A 20157-nucleotide genomic window follows, 5' to 3' on the forward strand; every position below is an offset into this window, starting at 1 on the left:
CTTTACCTTGACTTCTACTTCCTTCTGTTACTGGAGCAGCACCAGGATCCCATCCTCGTCGCCAGTGTTATATCCTTGGGGCAGCCGGTGTAGGAAGCAATGACTTGAGGCCAGAGAGCAGACAGCTAACCAAAACCTCCATTTTATTTACAGAAACAGAGAGCTCACTCAGCCGGTTGAAACCGGTTGAGCTAACCCATAATAATCTAACTCAGTTGCCATAGCAACAAAAACCATGACAACCAAATACACAACACATAGTAGTAGTATGCATTACTCTTTGTTAAAAGAAACACTATATTCTTCAAAACTAGAAGACTTGCTAGTGAAAGCCCCATCTCTGCCAGGGTGATAGAAGATATTGGGGAGTCAGTGTTCCTTTTGGTATGACTAGATTTTTGTGATCAACTATAAGAATGAGCAGATACCTTTGCAGTAACTCACTTGGGAACAGTTTAACACAAAATGTATCATTTTCAAGTTTTATACCTGTTTACAAATAAAATTGGAGTAAAAGCCAAGAAATTTCATTTTGAAAATGTTGAAACAAACTGTTTAGATTTTTTGTAAGGTTTTTTAAAATTGAAACAATTTGACATGAATACATGAAATGTTTCAGTCAACCTGAATCCTCATTCACCCCCCACTCCATGAGGGCATAAGTATCTGAGTGGGCCCAACCATTCCGCAATTCCTTCTCACTGACCCACAGTGTTCATCGCCTTCTTTGAATACTGTGCTACTGTGTAATCTTACTACTTAGGCTATGTCTACACTGCACTTTTGTCATTAAAACTTTTGTTGGTCAGGGGTGTGAAAAAACACCCCCTGACTGACAAAAGTTTTAACAACAACAAGCACTGGAGTGGACAGTTTTTTGTTGGCGGGAGATGCTCTCCGCTGACAAAGCTACTGCCCCTCATTGGGATGGTTTAATTTTATTGGCAGGAGAGCTTTCTCCTGCTGACAAAGCTGCTCTGAGTGCCTTACAGCAGCAAGGCTCTAGTGGCACAGCTGTGTCGTTGGAACCTGCTCAGTGTGGACATAGCCTTAGTTGTTAGTGAGTTAGTTCATATAATTAGGTAGATAGTTATTGCACATTAAGAAAATTATCTACATTTTTAGCTAGTTACGTTTCAGTTTAAAGCTAGACACTTGAACACGCCCCTCAGTAAAGGAGCACTAGCAACATGGCAGAAACTAAATCCCCAGGGTTCAAAACCTTCCACTCACATTAAGTGTCAATGCAGTTTAACAATGAGCACTCTGTGTGTCTTTTTTGCCTTTGAGGGGATCCAAGTTGCCATATGTTGCTCCTTTTCTAAGCAAATTTAGAGAACTAGGGAAAGCCCACCTGAAGTTGTTTCTCCTCAGGAGCTCAATGCAAGCCTCGTTGGACACCACAAGAAAGAACAGTTGGACCACAGTCCTCCAGTCAAGTCCTTCTGCATTAGTGCAGTGGTGAGCTGATATTTTACCTTGAGGTCCCAGACCACACTTATTAAGAAGCCCAATCGTTTACCTCCATTCTGGCTTCAATGTCTTCTGACAGTTGTAGAATGCAGCACTACTTCAGGGATGAGCCATAGCTCATGTAAACTTCTCTGGTGCCTGAGAAGTCGAGACACAAGAGTCTCCAGACTTCTGATGCATCTCAGGCTTATCCTCCTAAGAGTCAGAAACCTGAACAGGCCTTCTTAGATGTTCTGGTACTGACTGCTAAGAGAACATCATCAGTATCAATTAAATCTGCAGACGATGTTTCTCACAGTACCAAACTTTCATCATTGACCTCAGTACGGGATGTCTCAGTATCCAAAGCCTTACTATCCACAACTTCTGTACCACTTATCTCATAACAGTGTTCCTCAGTACTTAGCACTTGGATACCTGCTGTCTTGATACTCAGAGTGTACATGGTACCAAGTGATTTAACTGTGCATCCAGTACTGGAGTTACTTCTGCTAGGGAAACTGACGGAGATGATGTCTAAGCCACCAAATACTGAACTGGTGGTATGGCAAGTCAAGGAGGTTATTTCTGGCACTGACTTCAGCCCTTTAGAGACAAGGCACTCCTCCGTTCAAGGAAGTGTACTCCTCCTCATCCCCATCTAGACACAGCAGGAAGACATCTCCTACTCACCCTCCTTCTCATCCTTGGGTAGCACTATAGAAGTCAGGAATGGGCTTTAGGGAAGGTTCTATGGAAAAGACCTACAACTCATAGGTAGCATCTCTCCTGTTGTCTCCCTATATGTCCCTCTTCTCAGTACCCATATCCCCACAACCTTGACCCTATTGGATATTGTGAGGTATGCAGCCATCTTCATACATGCCCCAGAGAGCATCCCAGATAGATCAACTAGTGAAGCTTCAGATCCCGGAAAGTCAGTAGAAAAGTAAATACTGAGGAACAACTACAAGGTGAAGAACAACTCGTCCCCGGTGTGATCTCATCCTCCCTTGATGAGACAGTAAACCCTCTCTTGGCTTGCCTCAGTGAATGATTTTAAGACATTTCAGGACCTCTTCAAACACATGGCAAATATATTGGATATACCACTAGAAGTGGTGCAGGAGAAGCCCCACAACTTCCTGGATATCTTTCATTCTTCCTTGCCTGGTAGGCTTTCCATGCCAATAAATAAATGGCTGTTGGAGCCTCCAAAGGATCTATGGCATACACCAGTGTCAACACTGGCCAGATTCAAGCAAGTGGACAGAAGGTAGCAGGTCCCTTTCAAGAGATTTGAACACTGTTATTCCCAGCCAGAACTGGGTTTACTTGTAGTGGCTGCTATCCAGGAAATGTCAAAACAACGAGGACTTCCCAAAGCCCCACCCAGGGATCTGAAGAAACTTGACCTTTCTGGGTGCAGAGTTTACTCATCAGCCAGATTCCAGATGCAGGTAGCTAGTTATCAATCCTTCCTCTCTTAGTATGATTACTTGAGCTAAGCTATCTGAGTTTGTGGACAAACTACCACAGGAACGTGGAATGGCTGAGCAGTTGATAGCCCACACTTCCCTATAGGATTCACTGGGTGCATCTGATACCTTGTTGCATATTGTAGCCACATTGGTGGCAATGGAAAGGTCTTCCTGGCTCCAGACCCCAATAAAGACATACCCTCAGAGATTAAGTATGCCCCATGTGTATAAGGACTTGATAGATGTTTGCCAAGTTAGATCCACCTAACCACATTAGAGCACATTCCTTTGGAGATCAGGAGGCCTCTGTTGCCTGTTTGAAGAATATCCCCAATTATTTGTCACATCCAGGTCATGGGTGGCCAGACCTCATAGTTGGAGCCAGAGTCTGCAGTCACAAGATCTGAGTCAAGTTGGCTAGGTCAGGATACTGGGGAGTTAGAAGCAGGAGACAAACTGGAGATCAGAATCATGAGTCAGGAACCAAAAGTCAGGCCAGGTCAGGATACCAGGGGGTCAGAGGCAGAAAACAAATGAGGTCAGGAACCACAACTCAGATGCTAGGAATCAAGCCAGGTCAGAATGCCAGGAAATCAAGCTGTAGGAGCAAGAGCAAACACAAGATGCTCAGTCCTAAGCCAGGTGGAGCCCAGCTGTTCAGACTGTTTCCTGTTCCTGCTGCTGGCTTAAGAAGGGACAGCAGGCCAATCAGCTGCTCTGGGACTCCACTTATCAGACCTCAAGGACAGAGTCTCATACTGGGGCTGGGATTCATGTATCTCAGGTAAGCTATTGTCAGCAAGTTACCATGTGGAGGGCTGGAGCACAACTACTCCCATGAACAGTATAGGCCTAGGTTCAAGACCTATGGGTAATGATAGTAGGGCAGCTATGTGGACCTTGGTATTCACCTTTTCAAGACAGTACTCCTTGGTAGATTATTTGAGATTGGATGTCTGTTTGGGAGGTCTGTCCTGAGGTCATTCTTTAAGTAGGACTCCTAATTACCCACCTCCAAGAAACTTGCTTATTAGTAACCAAGAGTGGAATCCACATGTACATTCACTTGAAGGAAGAACAGTTACTTACTTAACAGTAACTGTGTTTTTTTGAAATGTGTTGTCCACATGGATTCCACAAACACCCTGCCTTATGCAATACTCTGGAGCCCTACTCCACTGGGATTCTGTATTTGCAAAGGAACTAAAGGATGGTTGGGCCAGCTCAGCTCTTTCTGACCTCATGTAGGGGGGTACAAAAACATCTAGGGTACAGTCAAGATCCTGAAAGATACTGCTGGCTCAAAAAATCTTACACACATCGGGCAAGAGTGGAATCCATATGGACAACACATCTCAAAGAACCCCAGTTCCTGTAATGTAAAAAATAATCATACTTTTTTAGTGTGAGATGATAAGCAAGTTTTCAAGTAGAGAGCACATGTGGACCAAACCCATAGAAAACTACCTATTGTTAAAGAACTGAGTAGGAGTAAGTAGTCCATTCCATATTGGTAGTCCTCTCAGGCAGTTCATCACATAAGATTAAAATCTCCTTTAGGATAATCTTTAGAAAATTAACTCGCTAAAATATATGAATGTTGAATTCTTGATTATTGTTTGATATATAAATATATGTTATAGTGGTGAATATAGGAAAAGCCTTTTTTAATTAGCATATGATGATACAGGGACTTTTTGTACCATGCAGTGATGAGAATTAAAAAATGAAAATTTTAGTAAAAAATACTAGTATAAACTTTTAAAGAGAAATACTTCCATTGTGATGTGTGATTATTAAGGCTGCATGGAGGTCACGGAAAGTCACGGATTCCATGACTTTCTGTGACCTCAGTGACTTCTGCAGCAGCAGCAGCAGTTTGGTTTGTAGAAGGGAACTGGGGCAGGGGGTTGAGGTGCGGGGCAGCGCTTACATCGGGATGGGGGGCTCCTCAGTTCCCAACGGATGTCTCAGCAGCACCTACGTGGAGGGGCCAGGAGGCTCCACGCACTGTCCGTGCCTGCAGGCTCCACCCCCTCAGCTCCCAATGGCTGTGATTCCTGCCAATGGGAGCTGCAGAGGTGCTTGTGGTGAGAGCAGCATGCAGAGACCCCCTTGCTGCCACTCCTCCTAGGAGCTGCAGGGACACGCGGAGCTGGGTATGGAGCCTGCCAACCCTGGCCTGGGCTGCGTGCCGCTGCTTGCCCTCTCCCTCCTATCACCAGCGGGGGTCCCGGGCTGCGAGCCGCCCATCTCCCCCCCCAGCAACAGCCTGGTCCCAGGCCACCACCTCCAGCACCTGCAGCGCCCCTGCACTGCCTCCCCCGAGCACCCATGACCTCCTGCCCAAGTTTTAGTTAGGGGTATATAGTAAAAGTCATGGACAAGTCACGGGCTGTGAATTTTAGTTTACTGCCTATGACCTGTCCATGACTTATACTAAAAATACCCATGATGAAAACATAGCCTTAGTGATGATATATCACAGTTTCTATAAGAGTAGATGCTTTACTATGCCCTCTGAAATTTTAGATAATCCCATTGTGGTAAATCAATACAATAAAGTGTAACCATATTGTCTCAACACAGTAGATGTTAATTACATAAAATGTTATTTGGACATTAACCATTTTTGTTTGTTTGTTTATGTAGATTTTGTGAACCACTTAGTCTCCGTTCTAGTAGCAGGTGCTACTATTGTTGGAATTGCCTTCTTTGCTTTGGGATTAGGAGTGTTTTTTCTGTTTTATAAAAGAAGGTAGGGTTAAAAATTACACTAATCTTTTTTTCTTTAAAGGATTGCAACAAATTAAACTTTGTTTTTTGTAAAAGTATGACTGATATAAGATAAGATAATAGCAGGTAAAAGTAATAATGTATTTTAAAGAGCAGTGATGCCTTGATAATTTATTTTTGAAACATATTCTACTACAAACAGTTCTTGCAATACGTCTTACTGAGGATTTTCTTTGCTCACTTTTTTAATTAAGATATTTGCATAAAAAGAAATCTCTCTTTCTTAGGAGTTCAGTTGTCCCTTCTGTTTATTCTTCAACTAAGAATACTTTCTAAAGCTCACATAAGATGAGACAGCTTGTGAGGGGTGAAATAGATGTTCTTATTTACCAGCTTACATTCAGCATATTAACAGCTTATTTTCCTTTTTACTAGTCAACAGTTTCTTATTCTAATGTCATTGCTTGTAAAATATTAAAGTGTTTGTAAATTTGTAGTGGTTATACTTAGAAAACTGATAATCAACATTCATACTTAAAAGATACTTAACAGATCTGCTCTTGGTTTATGGTGAATATCTGCAGGGGAAAAAGGGGTTTTGAGGGTTATTTTTGCTACTTTTTACTTCTGATATGTGTGTTTTTCTTCAGGTCTAAGAAAGAAGGAGTTGAATTCTATTTCTTCTCATGGATCATCAATAGAATTCTTTACCATGTTTCAGTCAGTTATACCAGGGCAGTCCCATTAGGGAGAGTTGGAATATCCAGCCATCCTTTTTCATAAACAAAAATACTGGTGCAAAAACTTTTAAAGTGACAAAATGTAGGTGAAGTCATAACAAGTGGGTGGAACTGGGCCATGATCTGTGTAACAGATTACACTAAGGGTAACATTTTGCCAGGCATAGTTTAGAAAGATGTTTTATTGCTCTGTCTGTAGGGTGGATGGAAGTGTAGTTTTGTGACCATTTAGATATCTTGTTTTTTAAAGAAGATAACTAGCTATGGAGAGGAAAATTAACCTTATGTAATTGGCATTTCTCTAATGGCGTTGGTCTCCAGAGTTTTAGAATGAATTTTTGAATTCACCTCTCCTGACAATCAGCCCAGTAGCTTGGTGAAACAGGTTTCTTTCCAAGGGTTCATACAGCTGATTTCTTTCTGAATTAGCATGTTAAGTGAAAGACCAATTTTCGTAGCATTAATAAATGTGTGCTGTTTTCTGTGCCACAAAAGCAAATCAAAATTAGTTTTAAAGGAACACATCAAATCTACTCAATTTCAAACAATGTATTCAAATTAATTTCAGGTCCTAAACCTGCTGCTGAAATCATGATGCTAAATTGTGAGAGTTTAAAATCACATTTCTTAAATTGTTTTTTCTCTCTGTTTTAATACTATGGCCCAGATCCTCAAAGGTATTTAGAATCTGAACCTATATGGCATAGCCACCACAAACAGGAAGATCTCTAACAGAATAACTATGCATATGAAATAGTGAACTAACTACATGAAGTTAGCTGTCAAACTGCTCTTTCTGATTTTCACACATCATCAATAAAAAATATTGTGCATAAGAACGGCCATATTGGGTCAGATCAAAGTTCCATCTAGCCCAGTATCCTGTCATCTGACAGTGGCCAATGCCAGGTGCTTCAGAGGGAAAGAACAGAACAAGTAATCATCAAGTAATCATTCACCGTTGCCCATTCCCAGCTTCTGGCAAATAGAGGCTAGTATCGGGACACCATCCCTGCCCATCCTGGCTAATAGCCATGAGTTTATCTAGTTCTTTCTTGAACCCTTCTATAGACTTGGCCTTCAAACATCCTCTGGCAAAGAGTTCCAGAGGTTGACTGTGCGCTGTGTGAAGAAATACTTCCTTTTGTTTGTTTTAAATCTACTGCTTATTTATTTCATTTGATGACTCCTAGTTCTTGTGTAATGCAGAGTAAATAACACTTCCTTATTTACTTTCTCCACACCAGTCATGATTTTATAGACCTCTATCATATCCCTCCTTAGTTGTCTCTTTTCTAAGGTGAAAAATTCCAGTCTTATTAATATCTCCTCATATAGAAGCTGTTCCATACCCCGGATAATTTTTGTGGCCCTTTTCTGAACCTTTTCCAATTCCAGTATATCTTTTTTGAGATGGGGTGACCACATCTGCACGCAATATTCAAGATGGGGCGTACTATGATTTATATAGAGGCGATATTTTCTGTTTTATTATCTATCCCTTTCCTAATGATTCCCTACATTCTGTTCATTTTTTTGACTGACCCTGTACATTGAGTGGATGTTCTCAGAGAACTATCCATAATGACACCAAGATCTCTTTCTTGAGCGGTAACAGCTAATTTAGACCCCATCATTTGATATAGATAGTTGGGATTATGTTTTCCAATATGCATTACTTTGCATTTATCAACATTAAATTTCATCTACCATTTTGTTGCCCAGTCACCCAGTTTTGTGAAATCCTTTTGTAATTCTTCACAGTTTGCTTTGGATTTAATTGTCTTCAGTAGTTTTGTATCATCTGCAGATTTTGCCATCTCACTTTTTAAAGCCACAAGGGACTTTCTCTGACTGCTTACTTTGCTTAAGAGCCTTTGGTGAGGGACCTTGTCAAAGGATTTCTGAAAATCTAAGTACACTATATCCACTGGATCATCCTTATCCACATGCTTGATGACCCCCTCAAAGAAGTCTAGTAAGTCGGTAAGGCATGATTTCTCTTTAGAAAAACAATGTTGACTCTTCTCCAACAAATCATGTTCTGTGTCTGATAGTTCTGTTCTTTACTATAATTTCAACCAGTTTGCCTGGTACTGAAGTTAGGCTTACTGGCCTGTAATTGCTGGGATCGCCTCTGAAGCCTTTTTAAAAAATCGTTGTCACATTAGCTATCCTCTAGTCATCTGGTACAGAAGCTGATTTAAATGACAGGTTACATACCACAGTTAGTAGTTCTGCAATTTTACATTTGAGTTCCTTCAGAACTCTTGGGTGAATACCATCTGGTCCTGGTTACTTATTACTGTTAAATTTATCCATTTGTTCCAAAACTTCCTCTAATAACACTTCAGTCTGGGAGATTTCCTCAGATTTGTCACCTAAAAAGAATGGCTCAGGTTTGGGATTGCAATTTGCAATTGAAATTTAGCTAACAGTTCCATTAAATTGTAAGCTTTTCAGGTCAGGGACCATCTGTTATATATGTTTGTACAGTGCCTAGCACAGTGGGGTTCCACCCTGGCCTACCATAATACAAGCAATATTAATCAGTCAAAATTATTCAAAATATAATTGTGTCAGTCAAAATATAATTGTTCTCACTCCTCCATACCTATATTGCCTCTGAAGTGGTAACAGAAGTATAAATTGCCTTTAGCTAGCAAAGTAGCAGGTATGATTCTGAATGCATACATATCTGTTAAGAATGAAAATGCAGTTTTTACACAGTGTGCTGACCATAATAAAACTTTTTTAAAATGTCACAGCCATTAAAGCAGGGAGATTTAACAGTTGGCCGACCGAATCGAGGTCTAACACTCAACTTGATGGCTTTTCTCTTTGTCTGCCTGTTTGTAATATGATAATTTTTCAATGCTGCATCTGATCAATTCCAAAATTTCAGGGAATTTTCTAGGCATCAGTGGTTAGAATCCTATTGATTTTGGTGAAAACTGGATAAAAAGAGAGAGGAGGATACCAGCAGCCCCTGGCATTTGGTTAGTAGAGCTAGTAGCTTCGGTCACCTCTGTAATTGTCTTTAGCTTAAAGAATCAGTTGACAGTCATGAACACATTTCATTTTAATGATACCCCCAACTTAGTTCTGTCCATCCTCCCAGTACAGTTTAAAGTCATAAAGTTATAGGACTGAGAGGGACCTCGAGAAGACATCAAGTCCAGTTCCATCTGCTGAGGCAGGACCAAGTAAACCTAGACCATCCCTGACAGGCGTTTGTCCAGCCTGTTTTATAAACCTCCAGTGATGGGGATTTCACAACCTCTCTTGGAAGCCTATTCTAGAACTTAACTACCCATATAGGAAAAAATTTCTAACTAATATCTAACCTAAATCTTTGCTGCAGATTAACCTCATTGCTTCTTGTCCTACCTTCAGTGGCATGGAGAACAGTTGATCACCGTCCTCTTTGTAAAAGCCCTTAGCATATTTGAAGGCTATTATCAGCCTCCCCGCCTCAGTCTTCTTTTCTCAAGCACTAAACATGCCCGGGTTTTTTAAGCTTTCCTTATAGATTAGGCCAGTGGTGGGCAATCTGTGGCCCGTGGTGTGGGCCTGGCCACTGCTTCCCGCAGCTCCCATTGGCCAGGAATGGCGAACTGCAGCCACTGGAAGCAGCAGACAGCCATGCAAATGTAAACAAACGGTCTAGCGGCCTGCCAGCAGATTACCCTGACAGGCCACATGTGGCTTGCGGGCCGCAGGTTGCCCACCACTGGGTTAGGTTATCTAAACTTTTTATTATTTTTGTTGCTCTCCTCTGGACTCTCCAGTTTGGACACATCTTCCCTAATGTGTGGCACCGAAAATTGGACACAGTCCTCCAGCTGAGGCTGCACCAGTGCCAAGTAGAGCGGGATAATTTCCTCCTTTGTCTTACATGCAACACTCCTGTTAATACATCCCAGAATGATATTAGCCTTTTTTGCAGCTGCATCACATTGTTGACTCATATTCAATTTGTGATCTAGTATAACCTCCAGATCCTTTTCAACAGTAATACCACGTAACCAGTTATTCCCCATTTTGTAGCTGTGCATTTGATTTTTCCTTTCTAAGTGAAGTACTTAGCAATTATCTTTAGTGAATTTTATCTTGTTGAATTCAAACCAATTCTCCAATTTGTCAAGGTCATTTTGAATTCTAATCCTGTCCTCCAAAGTGCTTGCAACCTTTCCCAGTTTGGTGTCATCTGCAGATTTTATAAGCATACTCTCCACTCCATTATCCAATGCTGATGGTGTTGACACCCTGAAAGCCTTCTCTTCCAGACAAACTAAATGAGAATGGTGAGGGAGCAGAGTGGGGAATGGAAGTACACACAGAGCCCTGAGAAAGGTGGGGGGACGACAATGGAGGACCCTGTCATGGGAGAATGGGGATCCCACAGAGTACCTGGCACAAGGAAGGGAGGGGGTAGGTGCCTTGCAACAAGTCCGTGAAATAGAAGGGGATGGGAGGGTGGTACACAGGGAATTTGTGAGGGGGAATGGAGGAGTGCAAGAAGCCACCTACTCCTAGGGTTATTTGGAGTTGAATTATTTCCCTCTGTACTTTTGAAGAACTGGCTAAACAAGGGCAGCCAGATGCAGAGAGATACAAGTAAACTATGACAGGCTGATAAAGGGAAAGCAGCAACTGTAATGGGGGGCAAAGTTGTGGTAATAGGAGATACACTATAGGAGTAATAGGGCAGGGAAAATATGGTGACGTTAAGTAGGATAGGGAATTGGGAAGAACAGGCAGCAGGAGTTTATGTGTCCTTGATTATGCATTAGGGATCCATAGGTAAGCCAGAAGTGAGAAGGGAAGAGCAAGATAGTGTGGGGGGAACTAGCCATCAGAGTTGAGGGGGATGAGACTCAAAAACTTTTGTTGCCTCTTAAAGAGAAAGAGACAGAAAAAGATAAAATACACAACCTTTATATTAATAATTTACTGGGAATGCAAGTAGAGATGGAAATGTCTTTACTAAATAAAAAGTTCATGTAAAGGATTAATGTAGTTAGCTGTTGTGAGACAATCCTGTAGACTCAAAAATAAACCCAGTTAATTCAAATGATGATTTCAGAATGTGTGTATCTGAGGTCCTATATAGTTTTAGTTTGAGGACTTACCTCAGCATCGCTGCTTGTTATTGAGTTTCTTATCAGTGGTAAAATACAAAGTGCCCTGACAAAGTTATCATAGGCATTATTCTCACATGCATTCATGTCGTATTTTTAATGACCCTGAGGACCCCTGTACATTAGTATGAAAATAAAAGAAAAATATTTGCTTACAGTTGTTACATTTATTAGCATGCTCTGAATTCAAAACTTTCCACAAACATGCATACTTTTAAATTTCATGTGTATTCTTATCCTTCTATTTCATATTCCTTTCAGGCAGATTTTTCAGTTTCTCAGAACCATTATGAAAGATGAAGAACTTCCAAACAAATTTGTACCAATTGATGCTCAACATTATAAGCATATGTCTCTCTCTCAGAGTTTTCATGTTGGAAAATCACAGGTAAAACCTAGCATCTCTATTCTAAAAATAAAATGCAGCCCTAACATTATTTGAATTCCAGTCTTTTTCTCAGTCTGGTGGTATGAGGGTAGCTATACATTATATCTTTAAAGCTCCACAAAGATACCTCTTTATGTCTTAATTGTATCCTGCCCTGACTGTAAGTCACCTTAGTTCTTGGGACATAGTAGATATTTATAAAAAAGCATTGTTACAAAACAATTTTGTGATCAGTTATAAGGAATATTTCTCTTTTCTGAGTAATATGTAACAAACCACCAAGGTAGTTCTTTAAGAAAAAGCACCATATATTTACTTCAAGAGTAAAGTACCTTAACATATCTTAGAGCAAGTTTATGTTCATCCCCTAAATAGATGAGCAAATAGGGGAGGGAAGAGTGCAAAGATCTACATAGGTAGTGTTGGTCTGGAGGCAGTCCAGGGGAAGTCAGAGCAAGTTATGGATGCTCAACACATCTGAAGATCAGGTCCCAAGTCACTTGTATCTTTAATTTCTAGACCAAAGTAATCTCTCTTATGATGAAACTGAGAATTTTAACAAGATGCACCATTTCCCATACCATCCACCCTGGTGAGCCTCCACCATTTGTCCTTATTCCTAGAATAAGGGCTAGATTACCTGGTACAGCAGTTCACATTAGAGGACTGTGATATCTTTCTCTCTCTTTTTTAAACTTCTTATTAAGGCAAAGTTATAATAAAACATACTACATTACTTATTCAGGATCAGGTTAACATTCAAAGAACCTGCCTAAAGATTCTGGCTTGCTGCCTGGGGAGCCCTCCTCCACTGAGTATGGTAAAAAAGGTTACCAAATGTCTAAATACCTATTCTCTGACACTTTTGTTATGTATATATTTGGTGTGAAAGCTTTTCCATTACAAGGACAGTCCATATTTGACTATATCACAATTTCCTAAGAGGAGTAACAGATGGGTGTGATTTCTAAAGTGCACTGACATGCTGCACACAAACAGGCCTGTGTAGACCCTGCTGGCATGCACTAAAAGTTCCCTAGTGCATGTTAACATAAGTGCTTCAAAAATCACACCCCACTAGTGCGCATTGCCACAAACCCTTATACTCTTCTTTGTTTAGCGCCCCCATATTGTCAAAATCCAGTTAACATGCTGATTGAGATCCTTCCTCAGTTCCAGCAAACTATTTCAAATATTCCAATATAGATATTTCTGATACATCAATGCTTTGAGGGACCTTTTTGGTGTGGGACTTAATTGGCATATATGCGTCAAGGAAATAAAGACTGCACTAAACTGCTAATAAGTGTCAATGGGTACTTTGTGGTCCATTAATAATAATACTTTGGGTCTAATATGCACCTGTAGATATGATGGTTCTTCTTTGAGTGCTTGCACATGTCCATTCCAATATAGGTATTTGTGTATCCCGAGCACAGTTGCCAGCAATTTTTCCCTTAGCGGTATCCGTTGGGTCAGCTCTAGTACCCTCTGGCATTGTGCAATCATAGCACCGATATAAGGCCCTGCCAGTCCTGCCCTCCTTCAGTTCCTTCTTACCACCCATGATGGTTGCTGGAACCTCTCATGGCTTAGGCAATCTCATCTTAGTGGTTTTTTCTCAAATTTTAGTGTAAATAGTTTAGTAGTTTGTTAGTTTTAGATAGTTTATATAGATTTAGATCACAGGTCCCCAAATTGTGGGCCATGGCCCCCTAGGGGGCACAAAGGAACATTCAGGGGGGCACAGTGAGAGAGATTGCCATCCAGCCCCGCTCTGATCCCAGCTCTGCTCTGGGCCCCTGGCTCACAGCCCTGACCAGCTCTATTCCCACTACTTCCTAATCCCAAAAGCCAAGAGTGGGGTCTCAGACCCATTTTAGACCTGCTCAGTCTAAACCACTATCTCAAGAACCTGAAGTCCCGCATGGTCCCCTTGGCTTCCATCATTCCCTCACTGGATCCTGGGGATTGGCATGCCACCCTCGATCTAACGGACGCCAGAGTTTGTGTCAGATGAGAACTTAGACACTGCAGACACCCCACCAAAAAGTAGGATTCTCCTCCTCTCCCCACCCCACATTAACCTTAAACTGGCTTCCTTTTCTACTACCCAGAGAATAGGGCCACCACCACAAGGACCATTTTTTTTGCCCTGGATTTGCAGTTTGTGCTGTTTCTCAGCCTCAAATTTTAATAAGTTGGAGACTGTCCCCTCAGGCTTCTTTCACCTTCCATTCTGTCTGCTCAATCCTTTCTTTCACTTAGATGTTCAATTGAGGAACTTTCCTTTGTGGGCCAGGGCCCCACTTTGACTTTCCTGTCAGTTGAGGGTTCCAGAGTTGCAGAAAATGGCTTATAGAAGAACTAGAAACTCAGCCCGAGGGTCCTACTCCGAAGAGGACCTGCACTCTTTCACTGGCTTCCCAGTCATGGAAAAGCTGCAGAAAAATAGAGAAGAAAAGCAAACATTTTACAGGAAGCAGACACACTCCTACTAGCAACCCCAATTCTCTGTTAACCTCAAATCCAAGCTCCGTATGCAGAGATAAAGCCACTGGTGTGAGCATAAAAAAAGAAAAGGAGCCCTCCTTCCACCCCTTACTGTTTCCTTTCCCTGCTTTTGAGATCACTGAGAGCACTCAAACTGGATTCCTTCCCTCTCTATAAGAGAGGGGTATCCTGGGAGATTGTTCTCTCTGAGGGACCCTTTCTTTTGGAATGTTCTTCCTCCCTTTCTGCCATCTCAGTCCATAATAGCCTGAATCTGTTGAATTCCAGGCACACTTCAAAGCCCATCTCTGTTTGGTGGAGGGCTGAGCAGTTGACTGTCTGGTGGGAATGTGTGTGGAGGTAAAAGTTTAATGTAAAAACCTGCTAATGCTAAAGAACAGGCAGGTGTTACTAGTTAAATAGCTAAATGGTAACTGCTTGAAAAAGTTTTAATTTGTCCTCTAATAAAAATAAAGGCCACTGTGCCTCAATCTTTGAAGTATCCCCTTCCAAAATGTAGCTCAGTCTCTTGTCCATTCAGTCCTCAGCCTCGCTACCAAAATTGCCAAATACAGCCATGTGGATTCATGGCCACTAGAAACTGGACTGAAACCATCAGTTCATTTCATGCATATCAAACAGCCATCAAATATTAATTTTTGGCTATGACTGACCTGGACAAGATTTGAAGCAGTGATCATTTCTGTATCCCACATTGGGCACTAGCAAATAGAAGCTAAATGCCAAAGAGAGATCTGTTTAATACACCTACATTTCAGTATGGAATATTTGCTCTTGTCAACTAACAGAGAAGTAAAAAAAGGTTTTCCTAACTGTGGCTCAAAAGGAAGAATCCATGGGCAGACTCTGGGGAAACTAAAATAAAGTGGGGGCAGGGGAAAAGAATAAATAATCTTATTTGGCATACAACCTTTTGGTGCAGATGAAACCAGTTTCCTGGGTTCTTCATGAGTCTTGCTCAGATCTTGATTTGGGAATCTCCTGGTTTCATTACCTCATTTTGATTAGAAAGAGAGGGAGAAAAAAAATCCCTTGATATAATTAAGCAGTCAGTTTTCCCAGGAGCTTTAGGACTACACCATTTCTTCTGAATACCCCTAAGATATTTCCTCTCTTTATATACCTACCTTGATAGGACCAGATGGAAATCATCTTTGCAACTGGCACACTGTAAACTTGGTTCCCTTTGAAGGATATGAATGTTGTTCCTGCTTTACTTAGTGTAGGATATATGTAACATTACAAATCCATTACCCTTGCCCCGAAGATTCCAAATTGAAGTGTTATTTTAAACAGCTGTCACTTAAAAATTAACTTTGTCTACTCTGTAACATGTTGAGAGAATCCCCATGGTCTCAGAGATAGTAGTGTATGGAATTGTGGGCTTGAATATGTGTAGAGTAATATTTGAACACTGATCTTTTTATCAACTTTTAACAAAATTCAGCATAATCTGAGGAGGAATTAGTAAGAATTATTCTGTAGCTTTAGTAAAAATGTTCACAATTATTTTAATGTCAGCATTTAATGCTTACTACATTTAATTAGTTTAAATGTATTTTGTTAATTTTTATGCTGTCAATTTGTACTCCTCCTGTACAGTTAAAATTTATCCTGTGGATTTTACCCTATACAAACTTTAGCTTTGGAAATCTTATTCCATCCTTCCCCCACACACCTGCCCCATAGTTTGTACCTTGTTCAAAAACATTATCTCATTCAAATGCTTCATTTGGACTCTTGTCTAAAGTCTGTTGAGAAGTAATAATTGAGAGTTGGAATATATCTTAAGAGAAATTACTTTTAAGAAAGCATTAAAGGTGACTATTAGTCTTCTTTTTCTTATATGATAATTTTACATAATTAGCAAAATAAAATCTATTGTAATTTGTAACTTGTTAGTGACTTGATAACATTTTGTTTTATGTATGACAGGAATCAAGCAAAAGGCAAACAGAGGCAGCAACAGGTACTATAACTTTCAGAGTCCAGCACACAAAAATCTTGTTTACGCTGTTGAAAGCCAGCACAAAATAAAGGAAAGTAAAATGCCAAAATTAAATACTAACCCTGATTGGAAAATACCATTACCAAGACATAGGAATTATAACAGAAGCCCCATAGCATAGGTTCTAAAAGTTACAGAAAAAATATTTTCAACATTGTAATAACTTAACGTGTCAGGCCTTACCATCAATTGGTGGAAATTGCCATAACTTCACTGAGGATCTGGCCCCTTATCTTTTTTATGCTGACTGTCTTTATACATCAATACTATTAGTTCCCTTAAAAACTATGATAGCAATAAGAATATTAATTAGCTTCAAAATATTAGAAAAGACAGAGGCAGCCAAAGAAAACTGTATTTTATTGAAAAAGTGCATACTAAATTAAAGAGATGAGGACAAATCTTTACTTTCTTCATTAACCAACATAACCATGTTGACTATCTACATGTTTTACAAACAGGTCAGCATATCTGTAAGTATCAGTTTGGTTATAAATCATGGCTTTGAATCTCTTCTCACATCAATTTTTCAATGTAATGCTACTTCTTCAATGGAGTTACTGTGGATTTTGTGAACTTATAATCAGGCCCTTTAGTTTTACCAAATATGTAATGCAATTTGATGATGCCTATTGCTCTGCAGCATTAACAACCTAACCATCTGCTTACTGTATGGACCAGATTAAGAGATGGTGTACTATCATTGATTATTTAAGCATACACAGTGATAAGCCAATGTGCAATAAGTGCGGTGGTCCTCCATGTAGAAGCAGTTTACTCTCCAATTTCCTGATGGAGCCACTGTCTCAATTTCCCCCCTGGGTCTGGGATAAGCATACACAAACAACTAGAGTTTGAAATACAGTCTCCTGTCCTGGGTCTGGTATATTAACATACAAAATACATCTAAACATTTGAACACTACTACTTGCAAGCAGGAAGAAAAGGGAATGAATCAGTTAGGAACCCCTAGCAACAACTAACTTTTGCATCAACTAATTTTATAATTTGCCTAGTACATTAAAAATAATTCAGTTTTATTCTGTTTGCAACAAAATTAATGACAACAGTACTTTATATGTGAGTACAACTACTTTATCTCAATTCAATCTATTTATTTTAGCAAGTGGTTGCTTTTATGAAATCCTGAAATACTCAGCCACTGTTAGGAAAAAAAATAAAATGTGACTTCAGAACTCATGAAATTGACAGTAAAGTTTTACACTAAACTATAAAATGGAAGGAAGTATTTTTATATCAATGCAGTTTTGAGGATTAAAATATATAGGATTTGACATAAATCTATAGATTAAAACTTTTGTTCAGAGTCTTCTCAATATGTTTTTTTGGGTTATTCCTGTATTCTTTGACATCCCATCAAACAGATCCAATCACAGTGTTTTAGTTTGAGGGGTCCTGTTGCAGCAGCGCCATCTTGCCAAGAACCAGTCTCTTTCCTGGTGAATCAGCTTTGTCAGTCAAGCAAGTGCTGATACTAGCAAACTCTGTCCTTCTTCCCCCATCCAACAGGAATGAGATGGCTAGATTCTCTCCAGATTTTCTGATGAAATAGGGTTTTCCCTGAGAAGGAAGTTATGTGCATGTGCACACACACAGCTGGAAATCTCCAGACAATTTCATTTTGGGGACTGAAATAGTATTCTCTGCTTTGGACCTCTCCAAAGAGGACATTAGGAAGTTAAATGATGAGGACATTCTGGAAATCAAGAAGAATCCTGTGATAAACCCCTCTTTCCTAAAGACAATGCAGAACCATAGGCTATCCAAATTGTGCTCTGACTCATGTTTCTTGTTCTGTGTTCTCCCTCCCCTCTTGCATAAAAGCAAAATGATATCCTAGTTAAGAAGTCCACTTTACCAGTGGAAGGGATCTCCCTTGAGAGCCTCTGGAACACAAAATTGAAGGCCACTTTCAGAAGAAACCACTATGATGTACATAACAGGTGTACATTCTTCAGCTAGGCCATGGCTCTCTACTCAAGTGCCTTGCCAACCTAGTTACAAATACTGAATTTGAACATGCCTCAAGACCACCTTGTCTAGTCTAGAAGTTCTGGAATATCCTACACAGTTGGTCATCCTCTCCTATTTACTTCTAAATAAAGTGACAGTGAGGGGAATGCTTAATTCTGACTCTTTAAAAAATAAAAGTTGTTTGGGGAGCCATTAGACCCTAGGGCTGTCTACCAAAAGTTCCAATTGGCTTATTTCTGCTCTTAACAAGAGCATTCAAGATTCAAAAGATCCTCCCCTAAATTCCTTATTCACCCTAAATACCCAGAGACGAGCTTTGTCATTTCCTGATTTTTGACGGCTTCACTTTGAAATCTTTAATTAGTTTATTTGTATGGAATTTTCTACATTTTTTTTAATTAAAAAGATTCCACTATGTTTAACTTTTTGCTAAACTGCAGTAAAACACTTTGTATTATGAAGTATGTACCATCAATGAGTCCTCATTCTATACACACCTTTCTGTAGCATTGTGATGGGGCATGCGTACTGCACACTGGGCCTCTAGGGGTTAATGAGGGCCTGTGGATCCAATCAGCCTCACTCTGCTACACGTGCAGTAAGCGTCAATCCTGGAGGGAGGAGATAAAAGAGGAAAAGCCCAGCTCAGTGGGGGTTGACTGGGAGAGGGAATAGACCTCTTGAGCTCGCCCTGTAAAGGAAGGCCTGGTTGGGGCCAAAGACAGCTGAGAAGCTGCCTAGAAGGTAGGATCAGCTGGAGCTAGAGCCTAACTAGGGCCTCATAAGTGTTGGAGCCTTCTTGGGGCAGGTAGGCCTGGTGCAGAACCTTTTTCTTTCTTTTGTTCCTTAATCAGTTTGGAGCCCCTTTTTTTTTCAGGTCCTGCACAACAGTCTATGGAGAGGAGACTGTGAGAAAGGCCTATCTCCAGGGCATGGTAGGAGGCAGCCCAAAGACACTCAGCAGGAGGTTTGAACAAATAGACCCTATCTGCTTCATACTGGGTTGCTGAGCTGGAACTCAGAGTAAAGGGTGGGTGAGGGTTCCCTTACCAGCCTGTGTAGGGTGGAGTTGTGAAGACCCTGGAGCAAAGGACTGGCAGGCCCAAAAGCCTGAAGTTGGGCTGAACTTCTGGCATGATGCTGCCAGACCAGTGCTGTGTTGGACTCACGTTTCCCCAGAAGGGGCAGGTCTAAAAGTGACCTGGCCAGAAGGCTGAGTTGCAAGAAGAAACAGACCATTATAGGGCAGGAATGGCTGTCAGCAGGGGGCTCTAATGGAAGAGAGTCTGCTAGGCCATGGCAAGCTACCAAGGGATGCACTGGCCCGTGAGCCACATGCTTACAATAATATTCAAGGTCTCAGGATTTTAGAGGAATCCTGCCTACTTCCTTATGCTCTGGCATGTATATGAAAGAAGGTGGTGCTCCTTTCAGGTAGAGAAAAAGACAGCATTGTGACGGGTTCAGTCACAAAAACCCCCTTGGGACTGATGTGCTGAGGCTACCTCTGAGCCTGTTTTCCCTGCCAGCCTGGGACTTCAGAATCCTGCCTTGTTGAGCCAGACACACTAGCCTGCTGCAAACACAGACCCAGGTCTGACCCATGTCCCCCAAAGCTGCAAGCTTTAACTGAAAACCACTTAGCAGGTATTCCTGTCTCCAGCACCCAGATACCCAGTTCCCAATGGGTTCAAAACCC

General features: G+C 40.8%; 1 protein-coding gene across 7 annotated transcripts in view; it reads left to right on the top strand.

The window, feature by feature from the left end:
* C8H1orf185 (chromosome 8 C1orf185 homolog) overlaps nt 1-20157 on the top strand; it is a 43642-nt gene that overhangs the window by 12938 nt on the left and 10547 nt on the right. For 3 of the 7 annotated variants that reach the window (XM_045026096.1, XM_045026091.1, XM_045026092.1), the window contains exons 3-5: nt 5586-5691; nt 11815-11941; nt 16391-16424. In XM_045026096.1, the coding sequence (XP_044882031.1) occupies nt 5586-5691; nt 11815-11941; nt 16391-16424 (267 nt within the window). Of the gene's footprint in view, nt 1-5585; nt 5692-11814; nt 11942-12460; nt 12534-16390; nt 16880-19335; nt 19388-20157 lie in introns of those variants that run through there. The other 4 variants (XM_045026094.1, XM_045026095.1, XM_045026093.1 and 1 more) reach the window with 3 other exon arrangements.

The sequence above is a fragment of the Mauremys mutica genome, chromosome 8, assembly GCF_020497125.1.
Source record: "Mauremys mutica isolate MM-2020 ecotype Southern chromosome 8, ASM2049712v1, whole genome shotgun sequence".
Classification (NCBI taxonomy): Eukaryota; Metazoa; Chordata; order Testudines; family Geoemydidae; genus Mauremys; species Mauremys mutica.